Source organism: Rhinolophus sinicus, linkage group LG09, assembly GCF_036562045.2.
Source record: "Rhinolophus sinicus isolate RSC01 linkage group LG09, ASM3656204v1, whole genome shotgun sequence".
Classification (NCBI taxonomy): domain Eukaryota; kingdom Metazoa; phylum Chordata; class Mammalia; order Chiroptera; family Rhinolophidae; genus Rhinolophus; species Rhinolophus sinicus.
The window spans coordinates 96,900,175-96,924,327 of record NC_133758.1 but is presented as its reverse complement, the minus strand read 5'-3'; the positions used below and the strand labels follow the sequence as shown (position 1 = coordinate 96,924,327).

The window sequence follows — 24,153 nt, the reverse complement described above, 5'->3', positions numbered from 1 at the left end:
GAACAATAAATTATATTCTTAGATACAGGGCACAAATTCACTTACAAAGAGAACTGAAAGTCCCCCTATAACATGCAAAGCAACTCAGAGAAAATGCAGAAAGGGTTCAGTTTCAAGATCAAAGACATTGTGTAACTATGAAAGAATATGATGATCAAGACCAAGGGGATAAGGGATGCAGATTGTAATATAGACCTGACCCACCCTGCTGATTGACTATTATCAAATCCCTAGTGAGTAGGGATTGGTGGTTAAAACTCAACTCTCATTTAAATAATTGTCTTAGAGATGTCTGCAATTAGTTGTATATGTTTAATTTGATTGCTTAAGTAAATCTGGTTATAATTTTATCCATATTGTGATTCATGAGTCATTCTTAAAATAACCCCTTTTATTCATTTGAAGTCACTAAAATCCTTGACTATATATATATATATATATACTGAAAAAAAAAAGTAAATCAGGGTGGATTCTATTGATAATGAAGTTATTGCACTGACAGACTACTAAGTTTATTCAGAGTGAGTCTGTCTGCATCCTGTGTACATGCAGATGATGAAGAGTTTTATCACACAGCAGTAAAGAAACATCTCTAGCCAAGAGGAGTGATATAAACCTAACAAGTTTTATGAGAGTATCAGGAAGACCAAGAGGCAAAGGGTACAGTCACGGCCATCGAGCTCACATGAAGTACTGAACAAATTCCTTGCATAAAATAAGAGGGACAAGTGGACTATTACAGATTCTGTGATTACTATTGTGGTTATTGTTCTATTAGTTGAGTTTTACCCAAAGCTACCACACCTTGGAGAAATGTAAGTTACACAATGTATCAGCCATTGAATGAAAGAAGGAAGACTATAAGGAAATGCCTCTATTCACTATCATATCCAAATAGTATCCCATAATTTCCATGACACAACTATGGAAAGTTTGTATGTAATGCATATTTAAACACCTATGGCAATAATTAGTTAAATAATTAAAAACAAATTTAAAGGTAAAAATTATGGTATAATAGACTATAATGGGCATATGGTCTATTAGAAAGAAGACAATAAATGCAATTAGTTGGGTAATTCAGACTATTGATATTTATGTTTAAGCATTGAGGTTAAGATTGTAGACATGCAACATAACGAGAAAACATTTTGAGCAAGGGAAATACTATATATTGAAAGGTGCATGTTAAACTGAAGTTTCATAACACTGAAGGAAAGTTTGCTCAGTGCAGTTTCCTTGCATAATGTCCATATTTTAGACATCAGTTGTTATAAAGAAGACGTAATTAATCTTACATGCCAAAAATCTTGTTGTTTCCTTGTCCCTGTTTTTGCAAATAAGTTTAAATTTGATAGTTGTTCTTGGTAAGTCCTCATGTTTCATTTTCTTTGATCCTTGGTTTTTTTACCCTCACTTGCTTTTTTTTCCCCTCTTCTTTTATCTGCTAATTTGCATGTTTTAAACTGTTTTTTCCTTAGTTTTTTTGTTTAGTAAAGAGATTTTTAATATACTGTTTTCCAAATGTTGATTTTTCTGCTAAGAAGACCTGTTTCACATCATGTAGCGGTGGTATGCTGGTAAATGTTTTACAGCTGGCTGTCTAAGAAATAGCTGTAATTTGTAGTATTTGCTGATTTCTGTGGTGTAAATATTCTCACCACGGCCTATTTCAAGCTACCAATGTGATGTCACCGAACTCAGATTTGAGTAGAGACACACACAATGAGCTCTCACAAACTATTAAGGTCCAAGCCCAGCATACCACTGATAGAGTATTATTGTGTTTATTAATAATCTGGGGAAAACTGTTCCTAATGATTATTTCCTTAATAAACTTTTGTTTTCTTGTGTGGGATTCTGCTGTCTCCAAAAATTGTACACTAGTTTGTTTATAATACCCCGAAGCACGGTACTCAATTGTTGAATACTTCTATATTTTCCATGGAAATTCTAATTCCTCATGATATTCCATTCCATGAATCCAGCCTAATTATTTACTTTTATTCCATTAAAGCAGCCTCTCTTCTACCAAAAACAAAACAAACAAATCCAAAAAAGAGCCATTAGTGAATTCTAAGACGTCTCAAAGTCTTTATCTATGCATTTCCACTATAAGAGATTAAATCCTGTCCTTTGACTTTAGCTTCTCAAAATATCATTTTTATTCAAGACCAATGTTAAATGTTACTTCTTCTATTAAAATGTTCCTCCATCCAGGTATAGCTAAAAAAAGGGTCTTACATTTCCAATTTATTTTTTAATTTTTACTTGTATCAGAAATTTTGGGCACAAAGTAGATGCCCGATAAAAGTACCAAAAGAATGTATATATAAATGAATGTCTTGGCATGTTTCTTCATCATTGAAAATAAATGTTTTCTTTCTGTTATTGGTAATCATACCGCTATCAAATGTCCAGATTCCTGGCCATATTCTTTTTAACACCTTCTGAAAAGCCTAAACACAAACAGTACAGAAGATTTGCATAATGGAGTTTTTAATTATCCAGGTAACTTCTACTTCATTTAGCATTTGCTAAAACAGATAAACAAACAAAAAATCCACAATCAGTTTGGCTCTGCTTCTCATAAACCTTGTTCAATATAAGAAATGCAACACCATAGGCCATATCTACATGGGAAATAGCTTCAAATAATATTTTCCAAATATTTTACTCTTTAGATTATCCTTACATTCTCTTTCAGAGTGTGGATAGGTTTCAAAGTCTAAGAGAAGATCATGGAAAAATATTATTCTGGATTATCATACGTTTTCCCTGTATCCAGTTTTTCCTTCCTTTACTCATGAATTGCAAGCTCCAAAATAGGAGCTTGTAAGCTTTCCCAGATTCACACCAATTCCCCAATGGAGTCGGCCATACATAATCTAAAGGATGAAAAAGATGGCAAAACTACTTCCCCATTCAAAATCTAATGAAAACAAACCCCTGATGAGCAACTTGGACAACAACATCTCAAGAGTTCACCTCAGGGGTGGTTGTCAACACTTACTAGAGTCAATTCAAGAGACTTTTTCAGCAGCTTTAGAGCAAAAAGTCATCTTGGAAAGATTATCAACATCCACAATCACTAAGTTTAGCCACTGTTGCTGAAATCCAAGTCAAATGAAAGCAGCTGAGCCTACTCAACAGGAGACAACCCTTATTACAAAGAAAAGTAGAAAGGGGAGGGGGGCCCAACCAGAAAGGGGCAGGAAGGAAGGGAGGGAGGGAAGGAGGAAAGGGAGAAAGAGAAGAAAGGAGGGAAGGACGGAGGGAGGGAGGGAGGGAAAAAGGGAGGGAGGGAGGGAGGGAGGGAGGGAGGGAGGAAGGAAGGAAGGAAGGAAGGAAGGAAGGAAGGAAGGAAGGAAGGAAGGAAGGAAGGACCTAGAAGCTAAACTTTTAAAAGAATGGGGAGATCAAGAAAATACATGCTATAGACTCAAATATATGCTGACCCTTCAGTACCAGAAGTTGTAGCATCATCTCAACAGCTTCCATATCTATGGAATTTTTTTTCTCTAACAAGCTTAAAACTGTCATTTAGTCTGTTTTAACAAGTGGTCTTTTAATGGCTATGTTCTCAACTCACTACCCAAGGCTCTTAATACTGTCTGTCCTCTCGTTTTAGCTTCCTAAAGTTTTTCAGTGTTTTTATTTTAGATTGCATAGGCATGCCCACTGCTTAAGCTTTTCTCACCTTTTGGGAATTTTTTTTTTCACAGGAAGCAACCCAGGGTGTTGCTAATTGGCTTTGCAAAAACAGTAAGCAAATCTGGCCTCATAGCAACTATGACATTGGCAGCCAGCACAAATGCAGATTACCAAAATCAGTTTCTTTGAGAACCTTACAGATGTTCCTATAACTACTTCTAAAAAAGATGTGACTATTCACTTAAGTATCTCTGATGCCATTCCAAGGAACCTAATGATTCTTCTCATTTGGATAGCCACTTTATTTTTCTGTACACTCTAAGCTGGTGTTTCTAAGTGCTTCACTGAATAAGTTCAAAAATATTCATCATACACTAATTGGACTGATAAATCTAAGTTCTAAACTTTGCCAAGAAAAAGAAAAATATGGACTTGTGATATGTCTTCAAAATCAGTTGCCTCTAGGAATTTCCTGTACCATGCTCAAATTAGTTTTAATCCAATAGTATATTATTTTGACTGATCCTGTGCACATTTCTTAAAAGAATAGTTAAGAGATGTTTTGCTAACTAGATCACTTTCATAAAAAAAAATATTTAAAAAGGAAAAAAAATGCCTATTTTGGGTATAACACTCAGATAAATTAATTTCATAAAAATCAAGTCTTTTTGGTACCCATCTATGTATCTACACTGAGATATGGAGCCAAGAGTTCCTGCTGATTTTATAATTCCTTTGGGTTATGTAATACATATTATTCTGCTGATAATCAGCCATATGAAGCAGCATTTTGCTGTATTGACATGGCTTAGCCAAGAACAACAAGGAAAAGAAATAGCATTAAAAAAACTGGCAAAATGTTTATGAATTCTAATCCTCTGCACATGAATAAATACATCTGACAAAGTGCAGAGTCCCTCAAAAAGGCCCTTCTTGACCTTCCTAATTTGAGTTCAATTGCATGTTCAGTGTTGAGGAGCCAAAGTAGGTTCTGCCAATGTTTTAAGCTCAACCTTTACTACATTTTGTTATTTGTAAAAGTGAAATCCCAGATAATAAGTTATAATTGCCCTATTAATCACTTGAAAAGGGAGTTTGAAGGAAAATTAGGATTTGAAATTGCACAACTGGTATCTGAAAGACGTCCTTTCTTATTTTCTTAACTAGAGCTTACCACGTAAAACCACTATGAAAACTGTACGTATGCACTTTTTAAAATGGTGAGGTACATGCGATATGCCTTATATATTACTTTTCTAAAGGAATGAAATTTAAAACTTCAATGTAGTCATGCTGTTAGTCATGATGACCTTTGAACCACAGGAAAAAAATACAGAAAACCAGGCCTTGGATTATAAATTATATTGTCATTGAAGTGAGAAGAACTCTTTGTTCCTTAAATTGTTTCAAATATTATATTTTCATTTCCTTTTTTCAAATAAATTATAATGTACAATACACATATATTTCTATTCCATTTTTTATTTTTAAAAATCCTTATTCCTCTTAGCTTTGTTACTCTGTATACTAATAGATCTGACACACCAAAATTTACCTTTTAAAGTTCAATATACCAAAATCCATCTGTTACCCTTAAAGTAGCTTGTGGGCAATCTATATTCTTGTTTATATCCATAACCCCAAGAAATCTCAATGGAAAAAAATATTGAAAGGTACAGATGCTTTAAATCTCTCTTTCTTTAGTTCACGATGAACACATTTTAGATTGGGCTTATATAATTGAAGATGGCCAATGGAAAGGGGCAAAATGGTATTTAGGTTGTTATAATAATTTAATCAAATTTACTATAAGATGTCTAGATAATAAAAGTTATGAAATAGTTAATATAGCCAAAAATAATTATTTCAATTATTCCTTACTGGAATTTTTAGCATCTACATACCCATATGGGCATGTTTAAGATTGGCCAATGATACTTGTATCCCTTTCTTTATCTCAAGCTTGGTCTTTCTAAAAATGTAGAGAAAAGGTATATGTCTCAAACTTTAAATTAGGTGACATCCTTCTAATGTCACTAAATGTTCTATGTAAACAGTCTATGTGATCTCTAGGATTAGCTCACATAATAAAATGACCACAGACATCCCAGGCAAAAGGGTATACAGGGAAGACATTACAAAAAAATAAAAAATAAAATAAGACAATAAATAAATTATAGGCTGATATCCCTGATGAAAATGGATGTAAAAATCCTCAACAAAATATTAGCAAGCTGAATTCAGCAACACATTAAAAGATCACATACCACGATCAAGTGGGATTTATTTCTGGGATGCAAGGTTGGTTCAATATCCACAAATCAATTAACATGATACACCATGTAAACAAAATAAAAGATAAAAATCATATGATCATATCAATAGATGCAGAAAAAACATTTGACAAAATATAGCATCAATTTATGATAAAAACTCTCAGCAGAGTGGGAATAGAGGGAACATGCTTCAATATAATAAAGGTCATATATAACAAACCCACACCTAACATCATACTCAACTGTGAAAAGCTAAAAACGTTTTCCTTACGATTAGGAGCAAGACAAGGATGTCTACTACTTCTATTCACATAGTTTTGGAAATCCTATCACAGCCATCAGATAAGAAAAAGCAATAAAAGGCATCCAAATTAGAAAGAAAGAAGTAAAATTGTCATTATTTGCAGATGACACTATACTATATATAGAGAACCCAAAAGGTTCCATCAAAAAACTATTAGAACTGATAAATGAACTCAGTAAAGTAGCAGGATATAAACATTAATATTCAGAAATAAGTTGCATTTTTATACACCAATAATGAACTATCAGAAAGAGAAATTAAGAAAACAATGCCATTTACAGTTGCATAAAAAACACACCTAGGAATAAATTTAATTAAGGAGGTAAAAGACCTGTACTCAGAAAGTTATAAGACACTGAAGAAAGAAATTGAAGACGACACAAATAAATGGAAACGTACCATGTTCATGGGGAGGAAGAATTAACATCGCTAAAATGCCCATAAAATGACAAAAGCAATCTAGAGATTCAATGCAATCACTATCAAATTACCAATGGCATTTTTCACAGAACTAGAACAAATAATCTTAAAATTTATGTAGAACCACAAAAGACCCCAAACAGCCAAAGCAATCTTGAGAAAGGAGAACAAAGAAGGAAGTATCACACTACTTGACATCAAACTACACTACAAGGCCACAGTAATCAAAACAGCATGGTATTGGCATAAAAATACTCATAGATCAATGGAACAAAACAGAGAATCCAGAAATAAACCCCTGTCTATATGGTCATTTAATCAATGACAAAGGAAGCCAGAATATACAATGGGGTAAAAAAAGTGTATTCAATAATTGGTGTTGAGAAAACTAGACAAATACATGCAAAAAAAAAAAAGAAAAAAAAATGAAGCTGGACTGACCACCTTCTTGCAACATATACAAGAATAAACTCAAAATGGATTAAAGACTTAAATGTAAGACCTGAAACCGTAAAACACCTAGAAGAAAACATAGGCAGTAATCTCTCTGACACTGCTCTTAATAATATTTTTTTCTGTTATATCTCCTCTGCCAAAGGAGATAGGAAAACAACACAAAAATAAACAAATGGGACTACATCAAACTAAAATGTTTTTGCACAGCAAAGGGAACCATCAACTAAACAAAATGACAATCTACTGAATGGGAGAAGATATTTGCCAATGATACTTCCAATAAAGGGTTAATATCCTAAATTTACAAAGAACTCATACAACTCAACACCAAAAAAATAAACAATCCAATGAAAAATTGGGCAGATGTCCTGTATAGACATTTCTTCGAAGAGGACATACCGATAGCCAACAGAAATATGAAAATGTGCTCAACATCACCAATCATCAGAGAAATGCAAATTAAAACCACAATGAGATATCCACCTGTCACAATGGCCATCATCAATAAATCAAAAAACAAGTGTTGGTGAGGATGTAAAGAAAAGGGAATCCTTATGCACTGTTAGTGGGATTGCAAAGTGGCGTAGCTACTATAGAAAACAGTTTGGAGGGTCCTCAAAAAAATTAAAAATAGAAATACCCTATGATCCAGCAACTCCACTTCTGGGTATTTATCCAAAGAAAGCCAAAACACTATTTTGCAAATTTTATATATATATATATATATATATATATATATATATATATATATATATATATATATGCCTATGTTCACCACAGCACTATTTACAATAGTCAAGATATGGAAGCAACCTAAGTGCCTATCAATAGATGACTGGATAAAGAAGAAGTGATACATATATACAATGGAATATTACTCCACCATAAAAAATGAAATCTTGTCATTTGCGACAACATGGATGTACCTAGAGGGTATTATGCTAAGTGAAATAAGTCAGACAGAGAAAGACAAATATATGATATCACTTATATGTTGAATCTAAAGAAAAGAATAAATGAACAAACAAAACAGAAACAGACTCATAGATACAGAGAAAACACTGATGGTTGCCAGATGAGAGGGGAATGGGGGGAGGCTGCATGAAAAAGGAGAAGGGATTAAGAAGTACAAACTAGTAGCTTCAAAACAGTCATAGGGATGTAAAGTACAGCATAGGGAATATAGTCAATAATATAGTAGTAACTATATATAGTGCCAGGTGGGTACTAGACTAATCAGGGGATCACTTTGTAAATGTCTAGCCACTATGCTGTACACCTGAAATTAATATAAAATAATACTGAATGTCAACTGTAATGGAAAAAAATTAGAAAAAAAAAAAGGCAAATAAAAGGCATAAGGGGAAAGGAAGGTAGTAGAAAACACATCCATTTTGCTTTTTAGTAAACTCAGATAAATTAAGAATACCACAAAACTTCACACGACTAATTTGAATCTGTTCTGAAACACAGAAAAAGAAAGCAATCACAGGAAAAAGTACTCCATCTTCATTGGAAGTCCTCACTTGGAAGAATACAGTGGGCAAAATGCAGATATTATAAGAGCACTGTGCTCAAAGAGAGCCAGTGAAATCCATAATTTCCTTTCGCATAGTTGGAAAAGTATTTGGCTTTTGCAACTGGGTAACATTTCTTTCTGGGCAGGTCAATCATCCATGGAGCCATAATCTACAACCTACTGTTAGATTTTCTGCACATTTGGCATAAGCCTTAATAATGCAAATATTAAAACCAGACGGCTTCCTTAAAATGTGTCTATATTTAAAGTCAAATAAGTAATTTGAGAATATAGATAAATATGTAAAATGTTACCTGGTAGGCAAATAGAACAGCCCAACATCAACTGATAAGGTAGAAGTAACATTTAATTTTGCACTCCTTAATTGCCACAAAAAAACCCAACATTCCATTTGACATTGGTTTGTAGGAATTTCAGAAAGACTCTAATAGTTAGAAAATCTTAGACACCTTGAATTTGTGTGATCTGAAATAGCAGTCCACTAATAATAACACTAATCATTAGATAGTTACATCCTTTGGGTTATTGGGCTGTCAAAAACTATACAATAAAGACTTGAGTAGTGCTCAAGTTTTCTCTCTCATATTTTCCTTCAAATTAAAAATGTGCATATTTACGTCAATAATTATAGCACAATAATCATGTTGAAGCACCATATGTCTTAAGATAATGATGACAATAAAACTTATATGTTCAGGGTGTGGGAGAAAAGATAACTTGTTTCCCCCCATAAATACTACAGGCACAAGCATGAGTTACTGTTAAAATATATCATGAATGATAGATTTAAAAAATGATTTGGTACATGTTTATTTCATAAGTAAGTCATATTTCAAGTTCATGAAAAAGACAAATATATAAAATAGTCATAACACTTCTATACATTCACTATACAAATAAATGAATTGATAGCTTTAATGAATACATACAAATTTTGAATTATTTGTATAACTGCAATTAATTGGTCCAAAAGTTTGCTCTGATCTGAAGTGAATCTCATGGTAATTTGATGTGAAGTATACAGAGTATTCAGAAAAATATGTATGTGATAAAAAGAAGAAAGAATGACCTTCGGCGATGTAGATACAGGTTAAAATCTTAGATCTAATGTGTTCTGGCTGCTTGATTTTGAACGGATTTCTTAATCCTCTTTGAGACTCATTATCACTTTCTGTAAGATGGAAATAATACCTATCTCTTAGCCTAGAGATTTCATAAATGGAAAACAGAAAAAAGAGTTTATGCCAATATTTTTATGCCTCTGGCCCAAGATGATGACATAGGAGGTTTCTGGATTTACCTCCTTCCATGGATGTACTGAATGTACAGCTACACCTGGAGCAATTCCCTCTGAGAGAAATCCAGACACTCGCGGAGTGACTCCTACACACTGAGCCAATGAGAAAATTTCCACATCAAAATGGGTAGGAAAGGTTGAGACACACTTTCGCCATAAACCCCACCCCAGGCACAATTGAGAGGGAACCCCCAACTTTCACTAAGGAGGGAACGGTGTGGACCACACATCTAGTATCCTATCTTTTAACTTTCCCACCTAAGGAATGAGCTCCCAAATTAGCTAGCTCTGAGAGCCAACAGGGCTTGAATTCATGAGTCTCAGGGGACAAAGAAGCAGTTCTTAACAAGTGTGCAAGTACTTGCCATGGCTACACACGAGGGCTCAGTGCAGAAGAAGCAAGCAAAATTGCCCATCCCCCAGTCTTTCCCTGGAAGGGGTTTGGCTACAGACTTTACAAGCTGCTGCCTGAGGAGTATGGCTTCTACTTAGCATACATCAAGGTTGATTGTGATTTTCACCAGAGACTGAAAGAGCTTGAGGGCACTTCTGTCTTCGCTCTCTGGTTCACTCTAACAGTAAAACCAAGTGTCCCTGGAAGGTGCTTATTGACATATCTAGCACCCCAACTTTTATGGCTGCTATGCATAAGACGGGTCTTCCAATCACCCAGCTCTGATAGCCAGCAGGGCATGCGTTCATGAGTCCCACAGGACTACAGCAAACAAAGAAGTTTTTAAACAGGCACAGAAGCACCCCTCACCCGATAGGCTATACACCCAGGCACAGTGTTGAAGGAACAGACAAATATTCCCATCTCACAGTTTCTTCATAGAAGGACCTGACTGTACTTTCCCAGCTACTACCTGAGGGTGCAGCTTCTGGTCAGCCTACATGTAGGTGCTGACTGTAATCCTTGCCTTAGGGATACTGACAGGTCTTGGCACATACTCAACTACTAGGAACCACTAACATCAAAGACTGTAGCTTGGACAATCACAAAGGTTCGAAAGGTAAACAGGAGCTGGAGCAGGGCTGATTGATGAAGTTAATCTACATGAAACCAATCTGTCAAGATTGGGAGAGGTGGCTGTTTTATCTAATGTGTAGAAACCAAGAGAGTCAAAGAAAATGAATGTATTCCAAGCAAAAGAAAAATCCTCAGAAACTGATCTTAATGAAATGGAGAAAAATGACTTACCCCATACAGTATTCAAAGTATCGATCATAAGGATGGTCACTGAGGTCAGGAGAGCAATGCATGAACAGATAATTTAACAAGAGATAGAAAATATTACCAAGCAGATATCTTAGAGCTGAAGAATACAATAACTAAACTGAAAAATTCAATAGAGTAGTTCAGCAATAATCTAGAGCAAATGGAAGAAAGGATCAGTGTTGCTGAAGATGGGGGCAGTAAAACTCATTCAGTTGGAGTAACAACAACAACAAATATGCGCGCACACACACATACACGGTGACAAAAATGTATACACATTTTAAGAAAGGAAAAAACCTATTAAAATTGTAATACTCAATATATGTCAATAAGAAAAGATGAATGAAAGTGATGTTTGACTTTTGCAACTACAAGAGGTGCTCAAAGTGGTTACCATCAGTGCCCCGACACTTCTGATTATGGCGAACTACTGCCTGAGCAACGTTGACCAAACTGTCCACCTGTATACTTTTTTTGGCACTCCCGGTATTTTGTGTGTGTGTGTGTGTGTGTGTGTGTGTGTGTGTGTGTGTATGTGTATGTGTATGAAAAACAGTCAACATAACTTAAAGGGTTTATGGGACACCATCAAGCCGATCAAAATGCACATTATAGGGAGTCCTAGAAGGAGAAGAGAGAAAGGGCCAGAAAACTTATTTGGAGAAATAATGGCTAAAAAATACCCCAATCTCAGGAAAGAAACAGACATCCAAATCCAAGAAACCCAAAAGGTACCAAATAAGATGGATTTAAAGAGACTCACACCAAGGCATATTATAATTAAACTGGCAAAGATAAAGACAAAGAATCTTAAAAGTGGAAAAAAAAAAAAAAAAAAAAAAAAGCAACGTGCTACAAAGAAGAGAAACTCATTAAGATTATGAGTGAATTTTTTCATCAGAAACTTTACAGACCACAAGGGAGTGGGATGATATATTCAAAGTGCAGAGGGAAAAAAACTGCTGGCCAAGAATAACTAGTAAATTGGTCCTTTAGAAGGAGAGCTTTGTAGACAAACAAAAGCTGAAGAATTCATTACCACTAGATTGGCCTTTCAAGAAATGTTAGAGGGAGTTTTTCAAGCTGAAATGAAAGGATGCTAACTAGTAACATGAAAACTTATGAAGACATAAAACTCACTGGTAAAGATAAATATATAATTAAATTTAGAATACTCTAATATTGTAGTGGTAGTGGGTAAATAACATAACTCTAGTGTAAAGATTCAAAGATAAAAAAGTACTTAAAATAACTATAACCATAATAATTTGTTAATGTGTACCCAATATAAAAAGATTTAACTTGTGAAATCAAAAACATTAATTGAGGGAGAGAAGTATAAAAATGTAGACCTTTTATAGGCATTAGAATTTAAGATGTTATCAGCTTAAAATACACTATTATAACTAAAAAAAATGTGATGACTACAAAACAAAAACCTATAGTAGATAAGCAAAAGATAAAGAGAAGAGAATCAAACATACCACTATAGAAAATCATCAATTTACCAAAGACAGCAAGAGAGGAAATAAGGAACTACTACACAGCCAGAAAACAACAAGATGACAATAGTAAACTCATACATTTCAATAACTACTTTAAGTGTAAATGGACTAAATTTTGCAATCAAAAGATATAGAGTGGCTGAATGGATTAAAAAACTAAAGTTTAACTATATGCTGCCTGCAAGAGAATCCCTTTAGTGTTAACAACACACAGACTGAAAGTGAAGGGATGTAAAAGATATTCCATGGCAATGGAAACCAGAAGAAATCAGAGGTAGTATACCTTATGAGAAAAAAATGGGACTTTAATCCAAAAATTATAATAAGAGACAAAGAAGGTCATTATAAATGATCAAGTGGTCAATTCATCAAGAGGATGTAACAACTGTAAATGTGTCCAACATAGGAGCACCTAAGTTTATAAAGCAAATATTAACAGATCTAATGAGAGAAATAGACAAATTTACAATAATGGTAGGGGGCTTTAATACCCCATTTTCAACAATTTATAGATCATCCAGACAGATAATCAATAGGAAACATTGGACGTTAACTACACATTAAATCATCATGATCTAACAGAGATATACAGAGCATTCTATCCAACAGCAACAGAATATACATTCTTCTCTTTCAAACATGGAACATTCTCCAGGACAGATCATATATTAGGTCACAAAACAAGTCTTAGCAAATTCAGAAAGACTGAAATCATATCAGGTATTTTTTCCAACCACAATGGCATGAAACTAGAAATCAATTACAAGAAGAAAACGGAAAAGTTTACAAATATGTGTTAATTTAACAACATGCTCCTGAACAGCGAATGGATCAAAGAAGAAATCAAAACAGAAATCCAAAAATATCTTGAGATAAATGAAAATGGAAACACAACATCCTAAAATTTATGGGATGCAACAAAAGCAGTTCTAAGAGGAAATTTTATAGTGATAAATGCTACATTAAGAAACAAAACTCATAGATGCAGAAAACAAATCGATAGCTGTCTGATGGGAGGGGTGTGGAGGGATGGGTGAAAAAGGTAAAATGGATTAAGAAGTACAAATCACAGGGATGTAAAGTAAAGCAAGGGAATATAGTCAATAATATTTTAATAACTATATATGGTGTCAGATGGGTATTAAACTTATCAGAGTGATCACTTTGCAAGCTATATAAATCTAATCATTATGTTGTACACCTGACTAATATAATACCATATATGAACACTAATTGGAAAATAAATTATTTTGAACAGGAGATCTCATGTAAAAACCTAACTTTACACCTCACGAAAAAGAAAGAAGAGTAAATTAGAAAAAGAAAAGTAAACTAAGCCCAAGGTAATAGAAGGAAGAAAATAAAGATCAGAGTAGAAATAAATGAAATAGAAATAAAAAGACAATTAAAAATTGATGGACCTAAGAGGTGGTTTTATGATAACATAAACAAAATTGACAAACTTTTAACTAGACCAAGAAAAAAAGGAGAAGGCTCAATTAATAAAATCAGAAGTGAAAGAAGACATGACAACTGATAACATTGAAATGCAAAGGATCATAAAAAAGTACTGTGAGCAAATATATGCTAACAAATTAGATAACCTAGAAGAAATGGATAAATTCCTAGGAACATAATATCTTCCAAGACTGAATCATGAAGAAATAGAAAACCTGATCAAACCAATTACTAGTAAGGATATTGAATCAGTAATCAAAAACCTCCCAGCAAAGAAAAGTCCAAAATCAGATGGTTTCACTGGTGAATTCTACCAAATAGTAAAGAGCTAACACGATCCTTCTCAAACTCATCCAAAAATTTGAAGAGGAGGGAACATGTCCAAACTCATTTTAGGAAATCAGCATTTAACTGATATGAAAGCTCGTAAAGCACACTACAAGTAAAGAAATTACAGGTTGATATTCCCAATGAACAGAAATGCAAAAATCTTTAACAAAATATTAGCAAACTAATTTCAAGAGCACATTTAAAGGATCATACATCATCATCAAGTGAGGTTTATTTTAGGGATGCAAGATGGTTAACTGCATGCAAACCAATCAATGTGATACACCACATTTAAAAATGGAGATAAAAATACATGATCCTCTCAATAGAGGCAGACAAAGTGCTTGGCAAAATTCAGCATCGTTTCATTATAGTAACTCTCAACAAATTTGGTAGAGGAGGAATGTACCTCAACATAATAAATACCCTTTCACCACAGATGACATTACCCAATGTTGAAAAGCTGAAAGTTTTTCTTCTAAGATCAGAAACAAGACAAGGGTGCCCACTCTTGATACTTTTATTCAACATAGTACTATGAGTACTATCTTGAGCAATTAGGCAAGAAAAAGAAATAAGATGCATCCAAATTAGAAAGTAAGATGTAAAACTGTCACTATTTGCCGATGACATGATATGTACAGAAAACCCTAAAGACTCCATAAAAAACAAATTCAGTAAAGTTTCAGGATACACTATCAAAATCAAAAAGATCTGTTGTGGTTCTATACACTAACAATGAACTATCTGAAAAAGAAATAAAGAAAACAATGCCATTTATAATGGCATCAAAAACAATAAAATACTTAGGGATAAATTAATCTAAGTGAAAGATCTATACACCAAAAAGAAGATACAAGTAAATGGAAAATATCCCATGTTTATGTCTCAGAAGAGTTAATATTATTGAAACATCCATATTACCCAAAGCAGTCCACAGATTCAATGCAATCCCTATCAAAAGGCATGTTTCACAGGAAAAGAAAAAAAAAATCCTAAAACTCATATGAAATCACAAAAGACCCCCAAATAGCCAAAGCAATCTTGAGAAAGAATAATAATGCTGGAGTCATCACAATTCTAATTTCAAACTATACTACAATTAATCAATACAGTGTGACATGCACATTAAAAACAGACATGCAAATTAATGGAATAGAAGAGAGAACCCAAAAATAAGCCCATGCATATATGGTCAATTAATCTTCAACAAAGGAACCATGAACATACAATGGGGAAAAACAATATCTTCAATACATGGTGTTGGTAAAACTAGTTAGCCATATACAAAAGAATGAAATTGGATCCCTGTCTTACATCATACAGAAAATAAATTCAAAACTGATTAAAGGCATAAATGTAAAACTTGAAATTATAAGTCTTTTAGAAGAAAGCATAAGGGGTAAGTGTACGCTCCTTGGCATTGGTTTTGGCAATTTTTTGTTTTTTTGTTTTTTTTGTTTGATACCAAAAGCAAAGCTAACAAAACCAAAAATAAATAAGAGGGACTACATCGAACTAAAAAGCTTCTGTACAGCAAAGGTAATCATCAACAAAATGAAAGGCAACCTATGGAATGGGAGAAAATATTTGCCAACCACGTATCTAATCAGGGATTAATATCTAAAATATACAAAGAACTCATATAAGTCAATAGCCAATAAATAGACAATAAACAAACCAGTTAAAAATGGGCAAGAGATCTGAATCCAAAATCTGAATAGATGGTTTTTTTCCCCCCAAAGACATGTAAATTGCTAACAATACATGAAAAGGTGCTTAATATTAATAATTGTCAGAGAAATGCAAATTAAAACCACAATCAGAAATTCCCTCACATATTGTTAGGATGAGTGTTGTCAAAAAGAAAAGAGATAAATGCTGTAAGAATGTGGAGAAAAGGGGACTGTTGTGTGTACTGTTGGTGGAAAGGTAAACTGATACAGCTATTATGGAAAACAGTAGGAGTTTCTTAAAAAAATTAAAAATAGAACTACCATATGATCAAGACATCTCACTTCTGGGTATATATCCAAAGGAAACAAAATTACTATCTTGAAGAGCTATGGGTCCTACCACATTTATTGCAGCATCATTCACAATAGTCAAGGTATGGAAACAACTTAAGTGTCCATTGACAGATGAATGGATAGAGAAATGTGATATATCTATAATCTATATACAGGCATATAGATATAGGCATATTATTCAGCCTTAAATAAAAGAAGGAAATCATGTCATTTGCAACAACATGGATGACTTGAAGAGCATTATATTAAGTGAGAAAAGCCAGACAGAGAAAGAAAAAATACTGTATGGTGTTACTTATGTGAAAACAAAAACAAAAACAAAAAAGGAAGAGTCGAACTCATAGGAACAAAGAACAGAATGGTGGTGACCAGGGGTGGGGTGGTAGTGGTGGTGGTGGGTGGAGATAGGGAGTGTTGGTAAAAAGATTTTAAACTTTTAGTTATAAGATGAATAAAGTGTGAGGAGCTAATATATAACATGGTGACTATAGTTGAAAATACTGTATTGTAGAATTGACATTTGCTAAGAGAGTAGAACTTAAGTGTTCTCCCCCACAAACCCTGCAAAAATAAAGTAACTACGTGAGGTGATGTGTTAAATTAACTTAATGGTGGGAATCAAATCATCACATTGTACACTTTAAATATATTACAATATTATTTGTCAATTATACCTCAGTAAAGCTAAAAATATTTTTGAAAGCTGTTTTATCCCCCCTGAACTAACATAATCCTACAGAAAATCTCAGGAGAAATTTTCTTTGAGTTATTTCTTTTTCAGTGGTTCCATGCTCATTAGTTGGGTCAGTATACAAAGCATTTCTCCTCCTAAGGGTTATCTTATTTATTGAGTTTGGCCAATAACTTATTTGAGGGGAGTGCTATGTGGATTCAACAGTTACAGCATATAACATGAGAACATGTAACTTCTCTTACCTACGGCTTATCTTCTTTCTTCAAATTATAATAGTAATTCATTATTGTTCAGCTTCAGGTGTATATATATGTATGTATATGTATATATTTGTATGTGTATGGTAACAGGAAGCAGAGTACAGCATTAGGAATAGAGACAGTGGAAATGTGATGGCTCTATGCGATATCAGAGGGATAGTGGATGGGGGGATGGGGGGTCACACAGTGTGAGGGATATAAATGATAAACGCCTAAGTTTTGCTTTGTCTTGTGCACCTGAAACTAATAAAATTAAAAAAAATTATAATAGTAACACTGTGCTTTCTGAATACATGGGATTTAAAAAAAAAATCTTAAAAATATTGATGCATACATTCCTGGTCTTTTACCCTGACTCTTTTATACTTTTAGTTTTCTTTTTTCTTTCTTTCTTTTTTTTTTTTTTTTTTTTTTTTTACCTGATTTCCTAGAAGGGCATTTACACAAGCTTCTGATGCATCGCAGATGGCTGTGAGATCATGTCCTCCTTCTAGCGCCAACACCACATGTCCATCAGCCAATGTCATCAATTGCTTCGTCAAATGACCAAAGCCTACCATAATACAAACAGAACATTTCAAAGTATTAATTCAAAAGAGAATGAGTAGAACCCAATATTAATTAGGCATTTATTTGTTCTGTGCATGTCCAGTCTCAGAACTTTCTGTGTGCTAACTCATTTAACACAGCAACTTGGTAAGTTTGGTCCTATTATTACCTCTATTTACAACTGAGGGAACCACAAATCAAGATCCCACAGCTAAGAAGTATCACAACCATGATTTGCACCAGTCATTCTGGCTTTCACTATGGCATAGCACTATCTCTCACAACACATTCTATAGGTACCCGCATGAAAAAAAATGAATTAGTATTTGGTCAATGTTAATAAGGTAAATGATTTCATTTGCTTGACATTTGTTTCCTGTTTCCATCATTTGCCTTTTTTATAAAAGGAAGTTTTATATGTATCATCTTGAATTACTATCATATTAGATTTTTATAGACTTTCTTTTATTATGAAATAATAAAAGATGAATGGAAAACATAATATTTATATTTTATAAAGTACAATGATATGACAAACATCTGTTCACTCACCTTCTCATTTAAGGAAAATCTCATTAGCAATACTTTTGAAGACCCTTTGTGCCTTTCTCTAATAACATCCCTCCTCTTTTCTATGGGATATTAGGATCCTGAGTTTGTGTTTATAATTTCTTTGCTTCCCTTTGTTTTATTTGCTTGTTTTTGAACTTTATAAAAAAGGTTTTGTACTTTTGAAACTTGCTCTTTTCACACAACATTTTGTTAGCTCATCTCTGTTGATGCATATAAATGTAATTCTTTGCTGTCTAGCTGGCCATTTTATGAGTGTGGAAGAATTTACTTACCCATTCTCCTGCTGAAAGATATTTGAATTTTCTATTATTACAAAATCCCAGTGTTTTATTATACAAACAACGCCTCCCTGAACATTCTTATATAAATAAGTCTCTGCGTGCAAGAGTGGAGTCATATTGTTGTCACTTAAAATCTGCTAAGTAATACCATATTATTTCCAAAGCGCTATAACCAATCCTCACTCTGTGAATCAGCATATATAAGAATTCTAGTTTAGTCATATCTTTGACAAAATTTGGTATAATTTGCCAAGTGGGTAAGTGAATGATGACAGGTTACTGTGTTATAATTCAGTATAAGGAGGGACCTTTCTATTTCTACTTTGAATAAGAGATTTTATTATAAATAAAAGTTGAATTTAATTATTTCTCTACACCAAATAAGATTGTTTCCTATAATTTTGCAGCCTTGTGAGTTACATTAAGTAGTATTTCTAATATTAAGACATTGTTGAAATTTTCGACTAAAATAAGCTTGCTCGTGATGTATTACCATTTTTATACATAGCTGGGTTTGTTTTGCTAATGCTTTGTTTAGTTTTCTTTTCCACATATGTTCACGAATGGGGTTCATCTGTAATTTTCCACTCTTGTATAGATCATAGTGATTTTTGATGTGATTGCGATCATGTTTTTCATGATCTGAACCTAGGATGCTGGATAGAAATCTTCTGTAAAACCATTTGAGTCTTGTATTCTCTTTGAGGAAGATTTTTAACTGTTGGAAGAATTTCTTTATGAATTATAGGACAACTCATGCTTTCTATGTCTTCCTGTTATATATTTCTGTTGTATGTTTGTAACATGTTATATGTTTCTCTTATGTAAGTATTTAAATTTACTGAAATAAAGTTACTATCTCCATTATCTTATTTTGGAACTCTAATTAAATGTACATGGTCATTGTCACCATATCCTTCATTGATTTAAAAATTAAATGTTTATTCTCTGAAATTTCTTAAAGCATATAAAAAAAACTACTTAATCTCTTAAGTTTTCTTTTATATTTTGTTTCTTTCTTTCCTGCATGATGTGTACTTTTGATTCAGATTTATCTTTTGACTTTCTCTCTCCAGATGTGTTTAATCTGCTGTTTAACACTTACATTGACATTTTCATTTCAGTGATTATATTGTTCAAGCTTAGATGTTCTGTTTGGTTATATTTTATATCTTCCTAATCATTTTTGTAGTTTCTTACTCTTTGCTTATGTTTTTATTTATTTTGATTTCTTTAGGCATAATTAGTTTACATTCTGTATATGCTTTTCGAAGTCTTTGTGGACTAATTTTACTATTTGTTGTTTCTTCTGATTCATCCTCATGATATCTTCATTCTCTTGTGTTTCTTGAATTTTTTTGTGCTCATATTCAATGGAACTTTATATGCGAAAAGTCTGTAAAATCTGAGTTGCATATGATACGAGGTCTGACAATTACATTTGCGAACTTGCTGCTTACATTGGCAGCACTGTATGAACAGCTCAGTAAGGTTTCATAATCTTGGTTTATCAGTGTCTCACAGTTGTGTTTGTGTCAACGTGTGGCGGTGTCTTGCTGAGTGGTGTTCATTATTGTTGTTGCGTGTTTTTGTGTGCTGTTGCGAGAATGTCTGAGCTTGAATTAGAGCAACGAACAAACATTACATTTCTTGTTAAACTTGGCAAGACTGGAAGTGAAATCAGGGATATGTTAGTCCAAGTTTATAAAGATAACCATGCATGAAGAAAAAGCAGCGTATAAATGGATTAAACGTTTTTCTGAGGGAGAGAACACGTCACTGATGAAGAGAGGTCAGGACGGCCAGTAACAAGGAGAACTGACAAAAACATTGCAAAATTTCGTCAAATTTTTTGTCAAAATTGTTGGCTGACTATAAGAAGCATAGCAGACCAAGTAAACATCCATAGAGAAACAGGAAAACCTTAACTGAAAACCTTGGAATGAGAAAGGTGTGTGCAAAAATGGTCCCAAAGGAGCTCACTGGTGAATAAAAGCAAAAAGAGTTGAAGTTTGCCAAGACCTCTTGGAGAGGCAAGATGATGTTTTGGGTCACATTATCACTGGTGATGAAACATGGGTGTACCAATCTGACCCTGAAACAAAGCATCAAAATGCATAATGGAAGTCAGCCAATTCTCCACAACCAAAAAATTTCCATCAGTCAAAATCAAGAGTCAAAATGATGTTGCTAACCTTTTTTGATATCAGATGGATTACTCATTATGAATTTGTACCAACTGGAAAAACAGTTAACCAAGTTTACTATTTGGAAGTGCTCAAAAGGTCACGTGACAAAGTTAGACGAAAATGACCTGAATTCTTCGCCAATGATTCATGGCTCTTGCATCACGACAGTGCACCAGCTCACATGGCACGTCTGTGAGGGAGTTTTTAGCCAGTAAAAAAGTACCTGTATTGGGACACCCTCCCTACTCACTTGATATGGGCCCCAATGACTTCTTTCTTTACTGGAAAATAAAGGAAATATTGAAAGGAAGACATTTAGATGACGTTCAGGACATCAAGGGTAATACGATGACAGCTCTGATGGCCTTCCAGAAAAAGTTCCAAAATTGCTTTGCAGGGTGAACTAGGCACTGGTATCAGTGCATAGTTTCCCCAAGGGGAGTACTTTGAAGGTGACCGTAGTGATATTCAGCAATGAGGTATGTAGCACTTTTTCTAGGAAGAATTCACCAACTTACTTGTCAGACCTCATATTTATCTTTGAAACCTGGGATGAGTGTGATTCTATTTGCTTCTGCTGAATGCCTGGGATACTACTGACAAGGATCAATGTTCAATTCTTAGATTGCAGCGCTATTTTTTTTAATTGTACAGAGATTAGAAATGTGGACCCTGACACTTGATTACAAATTCTTATGGAAAAGAAATTCAGTTTTATTTTTCCTTCTCTTTCTATTTCCTTTGAAAGTCCCTCTATTGATAGCCACAGCTAAGATACATTTGTTTTTTTTCAGCAGTACTCCTATTCATCCTATTTGTCCTTGTCTTTAGATTTGGCCCTTTGTCCTTCCTTTCTTTAATCTGGTCTCTAATCCAAATCCTTCCCTTTATAAGCCCAACTATTAACTCCCTTTCCAGTATACAGTGTTTGTTGATGTTCATACTCTAGCCACCTGAAGACTTTAGGATAGTCCAATGTAGCCAACAGTTCTATTTGCACACCTTCTTTCATCTTCTTTGGAAGTCATCTGCACTCGAGAAAGTAGTTTGTATATTTTCATGTAGGAGTATTTCAGGATATGTAGTCTCACATATTGCCAAAATGTAAATGTCTCTCATTCAACATTTAAAAACAAACAAACAAAAAAAAACATTTCTTCCAACCTGCCCAACTTCAGGGACAATTATATAAATAAATAAATAAATAAATAAATAAATAAATAAATAATAAATAAATAATAAAACCGTGTGTTCAATATGGCACTTTATTTTTATATACACTTTAAGAAATTTCAGAGAATAAACATTAATTTCTAAATCAATTACATTTTTAAATAATTACTAATTTATTTTTTTAGAACAGTTTTGGGTTTACAGAGAAAATAAGCAGAAGTACCGAGAGTTCCCATAGACCATCCCACCCCTTCAATGTCATTAACATCTTATTAACAATGTTATTAATGTCTTGCATTAGTGTGGTACATTTGTTAAAACTGATGAGCCAATACTGATACATTATTGTTAACAAAAGTCTATGATTAGAATTCACTCTTTGTATTGTATGGTTCTATAGGTTATAACAAATGCATAATGTCATGCATCCACCATTATAGTGTCATACAGAACAGTCCCACTGCCCTAAAAATCCCTTGTTCTACACCTAGTCACTCCTCCTCTCCAACCCCCAATCTCTGCAAACCAATGATCTTTTTTGTCTCTATAGTTCTGTCACTCAGTTTTTCAATATTCACATTAATTAAAATTTTTAGCTTCTTGTATTATCTAAAGTACCAAAAACAGCAACTTATTTTCCCTTTCTTATATAAGACTTACAATATTTAGAATATTTCTACATCCATGAAAACTTGAAAGAATAACCTTACATATGGAAGTACAATTCTGCAAGCCTACCTCAGCTCTTTTCAAGCATGACCTCTGTTCCTCTCTTAAGTTTTGTGGTCTTTTGTTTGAAAAAAAAAAAAAAAAGAACATTCTCAGAATACAGCTGGTAGAACTAAATGAAAGTTTATAAAACTACCAAACAGTGAGACCTCCCCAAACCAAACTAAGTTGCTTCCATTTTGGAACAATTAAATAGTATCTTAATCCTTGGAATGAATTGCGATATCCACCCAATAAACCAGAATTTCAGTTCTGGTCTGGCACTGGAGGTAAGCCACGGACAAGACGAGTTAATTTCCCTACTACCTTTAAATGCTTCAGTGTTGATTCTATGCTCTTAGCTACTATTTTGATGGAAGTCAAAAAAGGTCTCTTTATAATTATCCTATGTTTCTAAATACTTGGCAAAAAAAATTCTAAAAGGGATTTTAAAATTATGTGAAAACTGTTTCCAAGCACTGCAGTATTTCTCACTTCCTATGCACCTTATATTGATACCGATAAGAATCTTTTCCACAGGCCACCTAGGAATGAGGATGACCACACTAAACTATATTTTCTTACCTAATTATTATAAAAAGAATGGGAGGCTTTCATAAAATGTGTAATGCAATATTCTGAAACCTAAAGCTTAGAAATGTTCTTCGCTTAAGTCAAGGTTAATAGCATATAGTAATTAGTTCCACTCCAGAAGATAAAAGAGCAAAAAATAATCATAATACTCATAGGCAAATATTCCTGACAATCATATTGCTAAATATTCCTGCCAATAATATTGCTAAATATTCTGGACAACTTAACCTATAACCTAAACCAGGTTACAGTGATAACTTTAAAATACATAATAATAAATCAAGCCAATGCACTGTATCTTTCACACTGAATGGTCCTCGCAATTGAGAATTCAAATGATCTAAAGTCACTACTGAGCAGATCAAATCACGGGGATTAAAAAAAGGGAGAAAGTCACAATCTGATTTATTTCACTCTTTCCTCTGGGAATAAAAAAAAAGTCTCATAAAATACCAAATTTAGATAGGATAGTAAAAAGTGGAAGGAAAGAATGGAATGAAGCTAATCTTTGATCTCTATCCAAATTCCTCTCTCTTCTACCTACAGGGTTTATTTCCATTCACATGTTACCCATGTGATCTCTGGAGGCACAGATTGCGGCAGCTGCACTCTGAGCTATGCGTGCACAAAACACTCAAGGGAA

At 33.6% G+C, this 24,153-nt stretch overlaps 1 protein-coding gene across 14 annotated transcripts in view; it reads right to left on the bottom strand.

Annotated features, from left to right (window-relative positions):
• HDAC9 (histone deacetylase 9) overlaps positions 1-24,153 on the bottom strand; it is an 858,791-nt gene that overhangs the window by 57,431 nt on the left and 777,207 nt on the right. For all 14 annotated transcript variants that reach the window (XM_074340815.1, XM_019727246.2, XM_019727276.2 and 11 more), the window contains one exon: positions 17,863-17,996. In XM_074340815.1, coding sequence (XP_074196916.1) covers positions 17,863-17,996 — 134 coding nt within the window. The remainder of the gene's footprint in view (positions 1-17,862; positions 17,997-24,153) is intronic.